Source organism: Gossypium raimondii, chromosome 4, assembly GCF_025698545.1.
Source record: "Gossypium raimondii isolate GPD5lz chromosome 4, ASM2569854v1, whole genome shotgun sequence".
Classification (NCBI taxonomy): domain Eukaryota; kingdom Viridiplantae; phylum Streptophyta; class Magnoliopsida; order Malvales; family Malvaceae; genus Gossypium; species Gossypium raimondii.
Window position 1 is genome coordinate 7,037,901 of NC_068568.1, and position 14,015 is coordinate 7,051,915.

General features: G+C 32.4%; 1 protein-coding gene and 1 non-coding gene across 4 annotated transcripts; one reads left to right on the forward strand and one right to left on the reverse strand.

Moving 5' to 3' along the window:
- Window positions 1–7,080: 7,080 nt before the first annotated feature.
- On the reverse strand, window positions 7,081–13,138 carry LOC105780265 (chaperone protein dnaJ 16). 3 transcript variants are annotated; one of them, XM_052629312.1, is made up of 13 exons: window positions 13,067–13,138; window positions 12,493–12,636; window positions 11,565–11,688; window positions 10,837–10,919; window positions 10,623–10,734; window positions 10,440–10,544; window positions 9,389–9,439; window positions 8,504–8,593; window positions 8,301–8,409; window positions 8,048–8,196; window positions 7,913–7,966; window positions 7,621–7,840; window positions 7,081–7,530 (listed from the first exon to the last, which is right to left on the reverse strand). In XM_052629312.1, exons 2-12 carry the CDS (start codon window positions 12,630–12,632, stop codon window positions 7,625–7,627), a joined length of 1,233 nt encoding a protein of 410 aa, XP_052485272.1. In that variant the 5' UTR covers window positions 12,633–12,636; window positions 13,067–13,138; the 3' UTR covers window positions 7,081–7,530; window positions 7,621–7,624. The 3 variants fall into 3 exon arrangements, with proteins under 3 accessions (XP_052485272.1, XP_012459944.1, XP_052485273.1); XM_012604490.2 differs by lacking the exon at window positions 13,067–13,138 and having other exon boundaries at window positions 12,493–13,045; XM_052629313.1 differs by lacking the exon at window positions 13,067–13,138 and having other exon boundaries at window positions 11,565–12,352; window positions 12,493–12,631.
- A 356-nt stretch (window positions 13,139–13,494) lies between these two features.
- Window positions 13,495–13,566, forward strand: TRNAQ-UUG (transfer RNA glutamine (anticodon UUG)). Its single transcript has one exon. It is a non-coding gene; the product is annotated as a tRNA-Gln (tRNA).
- Window positions 13,567–14,015: the final 449 nt, after the last annotated feature.

Here is a 14,015-nt window from a genome sequence, read left to right on the forward strand (position 1 = left end):
GCCTATGGTTATAATAACACAACAAAATAATACAGATAAAATGTCAATACTTCCTCTATTCATAACGTCCCACCCCATGCAATGCAATATGGTATGCTCAAACAGATTAACACAGTAGCATTTAATGGATTTTTAACAGTTCAATACAGTGGAAAATATTATGCTTATAATAGTTCGATACAGTAGTCAAAAGCATGCTTATCATGTGTTCGGTTTAACGATAACATAAGGTATGTTGTACGTACAATCACAAATACAAATACCATAGGCATGTATATATCATTCACAATTCATGCACATATAAATAATATTAATTCAGTCAATCAAACCATGGATTCCAACCTTATTCATATCATCAGAAACTTAACTAAATAAAATAAAACAGTAAAATAGTTAGGGAACCATTCAGGGACTAAACTGAACAAATCATAAAATTTTGGGAAAAACTATAAGTTCTAAAAAATAAGGGCACATGGTCGTGTGAGATGCTATAGATCGTGTAGAGGGGTTACACGATCGTGTGGCCAGGCCGTGTAACAGACTCTGGCCGTATGGAAATTGCAAAATTAAGCTATAGGGGAGACACGGTCGTGTGGTAGGCTGTGTGAAGAGTTCTTAGTCGTGTGATATTTAAACTATCCTAGGGTTTCAAAGGCACATAGTCGTGTATGGGGCCGTTTGGTCCACACGTGTGGTCTACACGCCCATATGGCAGACCGTGTGGCCCTATTCTAGGCACGATTTTGCCTCGATTCACTTGTAAAAGAACACACTCCTTTCACTGGCGACCCGAGCGATGTTCCTCACGTTCAAATCTGATTCGAGGTACCTAAATCGAGTCCTTCAAATGACATTTATACACGGGTTAACGTTTGTTTTCAAGATTTATCAAGATTATCGAGAATTTCAACAAGATTCGTAAAAGATTCATTAATTTGAATGAAAGATTAGCATCGGATGTAAATACTACGAGAATTTACAATTAATTATTGGGATTGAATTGTACTTACCATTCTTGGCAAGGATTAAGAACGTTTTTAATGGTGATTATGAAACCGATTGAAAAGCGTCTTGAATTGAGAATAGATTTTGATCCGGGAAGAAATAATAAATTCAGCAATGGAGAGAAAATATTTTGCAAAGAAAAAGATGAAAAAGAAAAGGAAGAAGAAATAGGGAAAAAAAGTAAATTCTATTTGGTTTTGAAGAGAAATCAAAATTCTTTTCTAATTGGGAAATTTTGGATTAAATAGCTAGGGTCTTCAAAGGTTTAGAGGTTGTTTAGTAATTTACCCTTGGTTACTGAAATTAAAAAGGAAAAGGAGATTTAGGCGGCTTGGACTTGGTTTGCAAAGGGAAAATAGGAATAGGTGCTTAACCATTAGGTTGTTGCCCATTCTTTTTAAGTTTTTACTTCTAATAATATTTGTTTGATTTTTGTCATGGTTTGCTGAAAATAAAAATCAAAGAAATGAAAGAGAAGTGGATAGAATCTAGGACTTCTAGGGAGTGCACTACCAACTTAACCATCAAACCTAAGTCATTTTTTAGTTTAATTATTTCAATTAACCCCCTTATACTTTGGGGTTTGATAGTTTACTTCTTTATATATTGCTACATTCACTTCAATGAATGAAACAAATCTAATACGACGAGTTTTATGGTTTTTCATTTAACATCTCGTTATTTAATAGCACACTTGAAGCATGAAAAAGTTGAAAAAGTTTTCTCTAGTAAGTACTCATCAATAATATTCCCATATAATTGAGAACTCCAAATACTGCAAAGTTATACTCACTTGCAGATTTAAAATATTGCAACTTCATCTTCAAGTGGATCTTTCACAATCAAAACTCAATCTTTCTTTATCATTTTCAAAATAAAGATAGGTATCCAAGTATCATACATAATATAATCAAATAATTGAATCTTTCTCTATTAAAAGATGTAGATATTTATAGAAAGAGTGATTTAAACTAAATATAATTTTTCTTCATTCACAATTTCAATATGAGATTCTTTGCAGAGAATATCTCTTAAAACTAATACATTAACCATCACAAAATTTGTTCTTTCATATATGGATGATATATTAGCTTTTCGGAGGTTTCAACTAAATTTGTATAATCAAATGTTGCAATAATATTGTTTTGTTTCAGCACCAATTAAGATAAATACTTTCTATCTGTAAAAATAGTATTCATTGTTACATTGTTAGCAAGACGTATTTTCTTCCTCAAAGAAAATTAATAAATTTGAACAAAATATTTGGGCATACGACAAGTATGTGACCAATGATGTTTCATATTGTATTGATAAGTTATATCTACCTTTTGAATGGTTATCTTGAAAACTCACGTTATTCGCTATGAAAGTATTGCATTATCTAAAAGAAACTTATCTCTTTTCATCAAGCATGAAAGTCACTTAAAATAAATAGCAAAGGTGAAAAACCATTTTTATTCAAATGGCAAAATGTCATTTTATTTAACGGCCATTCTAAACTTTTGTAATAACTACATGGCCATTATTATTATTCTTTTTAAAAATAAGAAGAAAACTTCCTTATATATAAACTATCCATGGTATTTTTTTATATAATTGTTTTAATAACCTTAATGGATTTAGGTTTTACCCATTATGGGTGGGTGAGAATCCAATATTTCCAATATTATATAATCTCAAAAGAAAATTAGAATTTTGCTTAGTCAAGAATCAAAACTAATGCTGACATCCAATCTTTCAACTACTTTTTTCAACTTTTAAATATTAACCATTTTTTCGCTCTACTTTTTTTATTTACGGAAATGCTCTTCCCTAATTAAAATAAGTCATACTATTCAAGATATTTTAGTATTTTCATTTTAACAAAAACATATGGTTTGAACTCACACCAATTAGATTAGTAAAACCTTAAACTTATCACTCAACCAAAGTTTCATTTTATATATTTTATATATTTTTATTTTAATATGCACAATATATTATCTCTATCAATTGTATTTCTATCTATATTATTAATAATAACCTTGATTGAGTTAGTGTCACAAAGTTAACTAGGTACCAACTTAGTTAGGAAAAGACAATTATCCCTTTTATTAAATGACTACTATTATTATTTTGATGGAATTTTGTATTTCATACTTTTATGTAGTTTTTAAATAAAAGAACTAAAATTAACATGTTTAGGAATTATACTGTGTTTAATGAATTTATAAACAAATTATGTACCATTACACCAATAATATTTCTTGAGTAAACTTTTAAAAAATAGTTTTTAACACAAAATGTTTTCTCTCACCAATTTTGTGTATTTATACTATTAATAACTCAATTACAACACCATGGTAAATAATTTCAATGCATTTAGTATTGTTAATATGATGTATTTATGCGTTTGAATTTTGTTTTACTAACAATTTAATCTATTTTTTTATTTTAATATCATACATATTTCATGTGTTAGTTTGATCAGTTTGTTTCAAACCATATATTTCATTATTTATCGTATATTATCCTAAATCATGGTTTCCACACGCATACACGTGTGATAAGATTTTTAATGTTATTTATAAACAAAAACACGCGTTATAAATACGTGTGTGATAAATTTTTCTCTGTTTTACTTAAAAATAATATAATATTTTTGTTCAAGTTTTAAATATTAAATTATGTAAAAATAAATATGTTCTACATCTTTTAAAAAACATCCTCACGTTTTTTCAAGTTTTAAATATTAAATCATTTGTAAAGTTAATATATTCTTCACGTTTTTGGTTTTGTTTTTCGAGCTTCAAATCTTAAATTATTTGAAAAGTACAAAATTCAACCTTCTTTTTTTTGTTAAAATATTCTCTTTTTCGTTTGTCACTGCAACTATTATCAAATAAATATTTTCATTTTGTAGATATTTGCTATAATGCTTTTCAACTAAAACTACTTCAACTCTATATTCAATTTTTCAATTGAATTTTGAAATTAAGTTTTATTTTTATTCAATTTTAATTAACTTGAAAAGAAATTTATCCATAGCCACCAAAATAAAACACAATGACAATTTCAGGTGACAAATTTTTCACTATAATCCTTAAAGTAATCTTGGCTTCATGCTGTGTGTTTTTGCTCTTCAAGTTTAGAATATTAAAAAAGTAATAAATTGTAAAATGGTGATTAAGAAGACAACTAACAAGTCCTGCTAGATTGTCTTTGTCAGCAATATGCCACCAAATATCCAATAGAGATAGTTGGAGATTACTTTTTAAAGATATGGTTAAAAAAAATTAGATGTTTTGACACCAAAAAAGAAGAATGATAAATGCCAAATTCTTTGGATCAATGTGGTAAAATACATTGCATAATGGTTTTTGACTTACCAATCATTATATCCATACTAATATTTCCAAGTTTAATTCTCACTCTTCATATTCAAAGGGAATTCAAACGAAACATGTGATAGTTTCAAGACCTCAGTGCCCCTATTTTTGGGGGTGGGGTTAATAAAATCTATAAGTAAACTTTAACTCAATCCAATATAGGTGAAAAAGATACATAGGAAGATGGTGCTAAAGCTTTAACACATGACTCTAACGCCTACCAAATATGATAATTGTATTGGAATCTAAACAATTCATCGGTGGTTTGACTTTACGAAATTCAACTCCCTCTTTATATTTGGAACATGACAATTTTTTAAAGTATAGTTGATTTATGAATATTTTAGCTAATCAATTAAGTCGTCTCGTGGTGAATGTGACACTCGATTGCAGTACTAATCAGTTTCCAATTAAAGTTTAAAATGTGAAGATGTGTTGGCATTGATTCTTTTTTTTTTTCTGAAATTGTTTCCAACTAGTTCATATCTCCAGTGGTATCAAATGTTAAATCAAGTGGCTCTGTATTAAAGAAAATGGTCGAAAAATGTAGAAGAACAAATTTATTTAAGAGGTGAAGATGATAAAAGAGAAGATGCGTGCATTTAATGAATTATCTTTGATAATAATGAAGAAATTAAGCATAGTATCGAGCATGTTGAAGCTTGTATCGATAAATAAGCAAATGTTAAGGATTCGTGTAAATGTAGTTATCCAAAAACAATGGTGTGTGAAACAATAAAGGGAAGTTTTGTTCACAAGCATTAAACCATTATAATTCATGGTAATCAAATATGGTCATGGTAATATCGAGTACAAAGCTCCACATAGTTTTGAGAGACGCTTAATTGGAGCTGGCAAAGGACTTTTTACGAGCATAATACACTTATGGAAAATTTCTAGATGATCTTCAAAGTTGGCATCAAGTTTATTGCTTGTGGGTGGTTCTTACTGAAGTTTGATGATATATCTTTGTAGATTTTATACGTGGAACATAACAATGAAGAAATGAAGTATAGTATCCAACATGACCAAGAACGTATCGATAAATAAGAAAATGTTAAGGATTCTAGTTGTCAAGAAACAATGGCATGTGAAAACAATCAACTTAGATAAAAGAAAGTTTTGTACACCACCATTAAACCATGATAATTCATGGTAGTCAAATATTGGCATAGTCATACCCAAGATAAAGCACCACATTGTTTTGAGAAATGCTTAATCGGTGCTGGCAATGGACCTTTTACAAACATATTAAACTTATGAAGATTTCTTGATGATATTCAAAATTGACATTAAACCTATTTCTGTTGGGTAGTTCTTACTAGAGTTTGTTGATATTGAGACTTTAAACAGTCTGAAGCAATTAGCATGGCCTTGGCTCAATGAATGGTTTTGTCAATAATGAGCAATGATCCATATCATCTTACTTGCAGTATCGTGCTACTTGGGTCTCTGTTCTAGGTATTCCATTCTATTCATGGAACTATAAAGCTTTTCAGAATGCCAGATGTTTGGAAACCTTATCTCACTATGTGGATATGTTCGTGTAGAACACAGTAAGAGACACTGTACAGGGAGGTTTCTCCCGTGTCCATGCTTCCTAGGAGTAGAAATGGGTGTAAGTTGGATGTTCTTGAGGACAAGTGTTAGATAAATGTGGTAATCAAATCATGTGATTGCATTGGAGGTTGAGACAATGATGGAGTAATCTATTGAAGATGAGATGTTTCCGTAACAATGGAGAAGGCAGATTAGTTGGGTTATGTTAACAATAAAGATAAGTGAATTAGTATTTGGGTGCTCACGATAAAAGCTTCGATGGGCTACCAGAGTAAACATGTCATTTTTCTCAAAATGAAGACCATACTTGTATGGATGAAATGAGTTCAAGAGGATATATTAATAAGATGAAAGTCCTGAAGACACTGCAGAGGTGATGCTATCCAAAATTCTAAGAGAAAAAAGTCAACCAAAGCTAGGAAAGTAAGGTGCAAGCAATTGAGTTATAGATCAAAACCTAAAATGAGATGTATCCTATGTTGGAACATGATGGGATTGAGGAGTGAAGTGCATTTTTCTTAAAGAATGCGTTGAAGCTTATTATGATTAAAATGGGTTTTGTTTAGAATGAAGATGAAGTGAAGAGTTTTGGGTTGATGATAATTTCAAGTTCATCTTTCACCTACAATTGAAAAAGCCAGAAAACTCGACATTGTCGTGGATAGACATTGATGGGATGATTTTTATTAACATCGCTCAGCTATCATATATTAAGGGAGGTGAGTTTTTACATTATCTAGGTTTAAATCACAAACATTTACAACTTCTATTCCTAGGCTATGATTTTCTATGTAACAAAAGAATTTAAAGACGTGAAGTATGACTAACAATAATTATATTTATAATTTATTTGTTTATTACAAAATTATATATTTTAAAATTTCTGCATATCATTATTTTTAATTATTTAGTTTAATATGAAGTGATCTATAAATTTATACATTATTTTAATTTAATAGTATTATTAATATTAAATATGTTTTTAATATTTCTTGTTATATCCAAGGTGAATTACAACTAATAATTAATAAAAAAACATGTGAAAGAAAATAAGATGAAGCAAAGTAAAACAATTGTGGGTATAACCCCCACATATTCAGCATCAGCAACAAATCACCGCTTTTGGCACATAACCATCAAAGCCAAATTTTCTGGCCACAGCAAGCACAGTCTAATAGACTTTCTTTTCTTTAACCCAAAAATACAACCCCTGCAAAAAAAGAGTTATGGGAGGAGGCGATATGAGAAGTACAGGCAGCCCAGGCAAGATACATAATGGAGTTAATCAAGCCCGATTGTCCATGCTACCAATTCATTTTATGCAATTTACAAGTATTCTTAGTTGGGGATAGGAAAGGAGAAAAAAATATCCGCGTAAGACCCGAATAAAATGGCAAAAAAGAAGAAAGAATTATACAATGAGTTGTTGTCATCCTTGACATGCTGGAGAAATGGTTAAACAATCTTCTTCACTTCATGATCAACATATCATGTTGCAATGTCTTACTTGGCTGCACATGTGTTGAGCCACGGAAGTAAATTTTGGGTGCACAAACAGATTACTTTCAGACCCCAAAAGTTGCTGACTTTTTATAACCTGTTACAACAATCAACAGGATTTAAGCAAACATTACTGTTCATCCAAATCGACGGGAATCTTCCTAGAAAGTGAATTTCCATGCTTTACCTGTTCAGCATGGCTTTCTCTTGTCAACTTTTAAGGGGATATTATACCATTTCTTCTTGGTTCTATCCCTCGTAGAAGGTTTCCTGTCTCTTACTTCACCATCTTCTTTGGCCTCTTTGGAGGCAGCCTTACTCTTTTTCCTACTTGAACTCCGCTTAATTAGAGGAATAGTTGTGTACGAGGCATGAATCTCATTCCTTTGTTTCAGAAGCTCATCAATCTGCAGATCCATTTACTTATAAATTCATTTATCAGGGAGCTTAGACACATAATTCCCACATGCTAATCTCACCTCTTGCATTTCCTTCGTGTATCTGCCTGTCATCTCAGTAAATTGTGCCAGGACCTGCCAGCACTTTACATGAATATCAACAGGAAAAAATAAGGTTTAATACAGGCATGAACAGTGTGTTAGTGGAATAGATACTTCTCTGTATTCAGTTTCAAACTTTGACAATTCTGCTCGTTTGGACAGAATCTCTGCCTCCACTGCTCTAAGATTCTCCTTTTCCTCTATGAATGGGGCAGCACAAATAGCTTCTATTGTGTAACTTACACTTTTGAAAAAGTTGTCACCTAGAAATTGTGCCAGAATATTAAACTGGTAGTGAGCTTCACCCATATGCATACAAACCAACAGGCAAAAGACCTTCGCAAGGCATATAAATCAAAGATCTAACCATAAACGGCAAATACATGTTTGCCTGGTTTTAATTCAGTTATTTCACATGGTTGAAATCCATCCAGTTTTTTGAAGAAAGCTGCATCTGGATCCTTTGCGGCAGCTACCTACGGTGAAGCATTTCCAAAACCAGAAGAAAGATGACAAAACCAAAGTACAATGTGAAGCAAAAATATGACATATTCGTAAATGGTAACTCACTGAGTTGGTTGTTTGATCCAAGCAATAGACAGGGAAGCCAAGAAAATACATTCCAGCAGATGTAACTTTTCCTGTTTTAGCACTGTCCTCCTACATCAAAAAGAAACGGAAGTAGCTTTAACATGTGCAGTGGAGTAACACAAGCATCAATTTGATCTAAGGCACAAGAATTCAAACTATACTGCTAAGGTTTAAGAAAGAAGGTAAGCAAATCTCCTTATCAGAAGATTCATAACTGATATAATGAAGTCATGTCCAAGCAAATTTTGGTATATTGACATCTTATCACTAAATGAGAAGCATCAAACAGTGATAAGATAGAAGGGAAAAACAAGGGCAGAAGGAATGAATAAGTGAGAAAAACAAAGGAAAGCATTACAACTTTCTGAAGATAGATATGATTTGACAATCTGTTACAGCAACCAAAAACCAAGCTTTTACCTCATTCCACTAATTCTTCCACTTTTAAAAGGGGATAGGCAGAGCATAAAACAGACAAGGTAACACTAAGGTTATAGAGATGCCTTTAACAGAAATCTCCTGCAGATGATGAGGTAGGCCTAAAATTATATTAAGCTTTGAGCTTGCAAAACCTCCTCTCTGGAAGTTTGTCCTAATAGTTAATTATCCACTGTTATTGTATCCATTGCTGTTGTTTTACTCCAATATTGTGAGTTGAGAAGACATGAAAGTGTTTCACAATTATTAATAAATAGCAAGTTCATGGAACTCAAAAACCTAGATGCTACACATAAACAGAATGCAGGAGCTTTTGATGTGGATATTAAAAGGTAATTATGATAGCTCATGTGAAGAAACTTGATATGCAACATAAACAAATTGACAACTTCTAAACTTTAAAAACAGAAAAGCAGAAGCTCTTACCTGCAGTGCAAGGCTTAATCCACCATTTTCTTCTAGCTCAAAATATAATAACTGCAACCAATTACAAATAAGAGGGGGGGGAAAAAGAGTAATTCTTTGATGCACCAGAAAAGGTTTAATATAATTTATTATTTTAGTCTACAGGTAGACCAGATAATTAGTTAGAAAGGTATATATACTCATTTTAAAATATTTTCGAAGGAAAACACAGGTCCAATTTGATTGGACATCAATCTTTAAGAAAGTTGACAGCTCTAAGCTTTCATACATCAAAATTTTGAAAGCAAAACATGTTATAAGGATACTGAAAGCATTAATCATTTTAAGTCGAGAGTTTCAGTAGAACTCAATGAAACAAGGCAAAAGTACACTAGCACACTTCCTGTGTAACCTTATTCAGACTACACCATGGTAGTCACACTTAAATCAATATAACAGGTAAAACTACACATGAACTTTGCCCTAGACCACATATCAAAACTGCCTAGAATGAAAACACAAGCACACAATAAAATAATCAAAAACAAAAGTTGCCTCTCTATCCACAGCAACACAACTAAGCACACAATGAAAGGGATGAAACTCTAGCTTCCAGTATCAATTCTATGTGACATAGACTAAGGGCCTGAATGATTCTCAATTCAATCCATTCTTATAACCTAAGTCCGGTATTTTTCTTTACTTTTTCTTGTATGATAGGGAGGAAGGGGCCTTTCATAGATCTGGTAATGGGAAGTGAATAAATGTCCTCATTATTTAAATTCTTTCCTTCAAGTATAGGATAATAATTATAATAAAAGTTGTGAATAATTAATATCTAATATTGCACGCATACACATTGTAAAAGGTTGGAAAGGGGTACAGTTCAAAATTTGTCTCATTAGTACGATAAAGATGAAATGAATCACAATTTCTATCAATAAAACCTCCACACCACCGCCCCTCCCCCCCATCCCAAAACAAAACAAAAAAAAAATAGTAAAAGAGAAAAAACAATAGTTCCCATATGCAGATGATGCTGAATCCATAAGTTCTAACTAATTTTATCCACCTTGAACTTGCTTTTATCAGATGATTGTACTCGGCAAACAAACCCATCTCTTGCTTCGTCCTCTGTTATTGTGACAGAGTAGAAGTGAGCGCATTGTTTTTCAACCTGTTAAACATCAGTGACTGCATAAATAATCTATAGAAGTATTAGAGAAAAAAAAAAACATGAATATAGTTACCTCACCTTCCTAGAAATAGGTTGCCCCAGCTGAAGTGGGCGAACAATGACCGCACCATTAAGTGCCTCCTCCAAAACAGTTGCAGACACAGTGGTCTTAATTGGCACGCCAAGTTTACTGTTCATAGGAATTAGTTAAAATTCTATCCCATGCTTAACATTCATAAAGGCAATGAAACAATGAGACATGTCAACTAATATAATAAGGAAAAGGAGTTACCTAAAAAGCGCAGCAAACATGGTGTTCACAGCCCCCAAACTTGAAAGATCTAGCTCCAATTCTTGGTTATCAGCTTCAACAGCCTATTCAAGGAAAGAACGTCATCAATTAAATTTAATGCTTTATCAATAAAATCAAGCTCTGTCATGCAAGATGGAACTTTAACAGTTTTAAAAGTGGAAGAACAGGATTCTCTAAAGCCTCCAAGTGCAACCAGTGTTGCTAAGGTGCTGTGCCTTAACCATGAATGACACTTTGATGAAGTGCATGCTAAATGCACCTAACACTTTTTATAAGGTGCTAGGCAGAAAAGGACCGCCTGCCTGAATTTCTCTTTAACAATTAACTTTTATTGTGTTCAATTAACTGTATCTTTACCAGTAAAAAAGGGAATGATGAGATGCATATTGGCCAATAAAAGAAAAAGAAAACCTAGCATGTTTGTGGGATAATTTATACCACTCGTTAGAGTTCATATTCATAATTACATATCTTAAGTTTTCTTTTTATAAATACACAAGCTACAAAAATATACAGACATATATACTTGTTGTTCCCAACTTCATGCAGGAGGGCTTTTTTTACACCTTGAACCTCAAGCAATATAAAGGTTCTAGCACCTAGATTGTGCCTTGGGCTCTTGGCATCACTGAATGCAACAGTAAGAAAATCAGAGATAACCATCAGGCAAAATAATGCTTCAGAAAGTAGATGCATGTATAGCTTACCTCAAAACCAGCAGTGTCATACTGGCGTCTTTTATCCGGATCAGACAATATATTATAAGAAAATGTAACCTCCTTGAACATATCAGCTGCAACAGGATCATTTCCATTCTTATCAGGATGGTACCTGAAACAGCTAAGATTAGCATTTATAGCTCAGCCGCCTCAATACAGCAAGTTTTTTGGGTGTATAACCAGAACTTTATATGCTTAATGTCAAGAGATGTCCAACGTGAACCTATCTGAAAAGTAGTCCATGCCATACATTGTATGTCCCAAATCACATATTTCATTTGTCATAGCTGCTTGCTGGAAAGGAGCATCATCAGGGCAAATAAACCATTCTTTGGACACATGTTGGAAACAATCATTTGGATACTTTAGTTATGGTTTTATCTGTTGTTTGACAAGTATTCCACATATCCAACCAGTCACTAAAGGCCAGCGTTATTCTGCTTCAAATGCCTATCCCTGCACAAGCATGGTATGGGACACCTGATCTAAGCAAAATCTGTTGTCTAACTGGCAAATACCAACACTAAAAATCTGAAGCTTGGCCAAGTCCTCCACAGCTATTGCTATATGTTGATAAATGACTGTCCTACACACTATCATTGGGAAGGCAAACCATCACACCGAACCCCAATCACTCATAAATCTCCAGTTATGGTTCGAAAATGCCATCCCAATTCAGGTCCTAAATACTTGGTATACTCCATGTACGCAAGTGAATTTACCTTATAATTAACCATGGTTATCAATATCCTCAAACTAGTGTACTCTGATGTACCCTGAAGTAATCACTAAAAACTCTTAACAAAAATACCAAGAATTCGAACATTTGAACAACTTCAAACTTATAAAGGAAAAAGACCGAAAATTTACAATTTAAAAAAAAATTTTAAAAAAAGGTAAGAAAAACTAAACATACTTGAGGGCCATTTTTCTGTACGCGCTCTTAATTTCCTGATCCGTAGAGTTTCTCAAGACCCCAAGCACCTCATAAGGATCTCGACGAAGATGCTTCGCAATGCCGTCGTTTTTCTCCGACTTGGATCGATGTGGCGGCATTTTTCTATAAACACCACCAAACAAAAAAACTTAACCGGAATACTGTTCTATGTTAAGGTAAGAAACCCTAGAAATCCAAAACCTTCAACTAAATTCCAAAAACGGAATGGAAATTAACTCCCTTATGTCTCCACCACATTTCAACAAAGTAGGAGACTTTTTTAGGGGGTTAAGAAGCGAAAAAGGAAAGATTCAGGTGCATAGAGAAGAGAAGATAGAAAAAGGAAACTCCATGGGACTTCCAAGCTGGAGGTTTGAGAGAGAGAGGAGAAAGAAAGAGGAGGAAAATTGGAGGGGAAATTAATTAGGTGTAATGTTAATATTTTAATATATTCATTTTTAAAATTTAAATTTGAGACAACCTATATCGTCATTGGTTTATAAATATTTTCAAAAACCAAAAATCGATGGCTATGCGTTTATCTGAACAGTACCATTGCAGAATGGAGATTGCACACTGCGCACTGCAGTCTGCAGTCTGCAAGCGCATATCTGCTTGCATTGGCACGTGTGAAGGGATCGATGCGCACGTGGGTGCGCATTGCGCATAATTTGCATTCCCCGTTGAAGCGGGATTTTGAAAAAACATGGAAATTGTTTAATTTTATATTTTAATTATAATCTACAAATATAATTAAAGGTTGAAGTTTTTATAGCCCAAATTATTAGTTTATTAAAATATATATAAATACATAAATTACCGAATCTTGTTCTCTCAATTCCAAATACTGAATAATGATCTTGTTGCATGATTTAGAATAATCCGATCACTAACTTGCAGAGTATTCTTATTCCCACTGAAAATCTTTTTGTTTCCTCTAGTTTGGTTCTAAATTGTAATTTATATTTTCTTAGCATCACCGGTTCTATGGTGTAGTGGTTAGCACTCTGGACTTTGAATCCAGCGACCTGGGTTCGACTCCCGGTAGGACCTTTTTTGTTTGATTAATGCAAATCAAAGATTATTATTTTATGACACTTTGGTGTTTAAATGACCTTATGAAAAATGGTACAAACTTTACCTTAAAATGTGATATTTAAAAGAAAATTGATTATTAATTTTATCATAATTCGGACTAAAATTTATGTGGTTTTCTATTTTTCATAATTTTTTATGATTAATATTTTAACAATTAGACCGTTATATTTCATGCTCTAGTTATATAAATCATGCATGTCAAGTTTGATGTAAATTAAAAATTCTAAATAAAAAAAGACTTTCAGTCATCAAATATATATTAATATAAACAATATTTTAGATTGATATGATAGAGATACCGAATCGATTAAAAATTTTGCATGCATGATAAGTACAAATATTTTAACAAATTCAACTATTGAATGCTTAAAATATTAATAGCATAAAAGTTATCAATGGTGTAA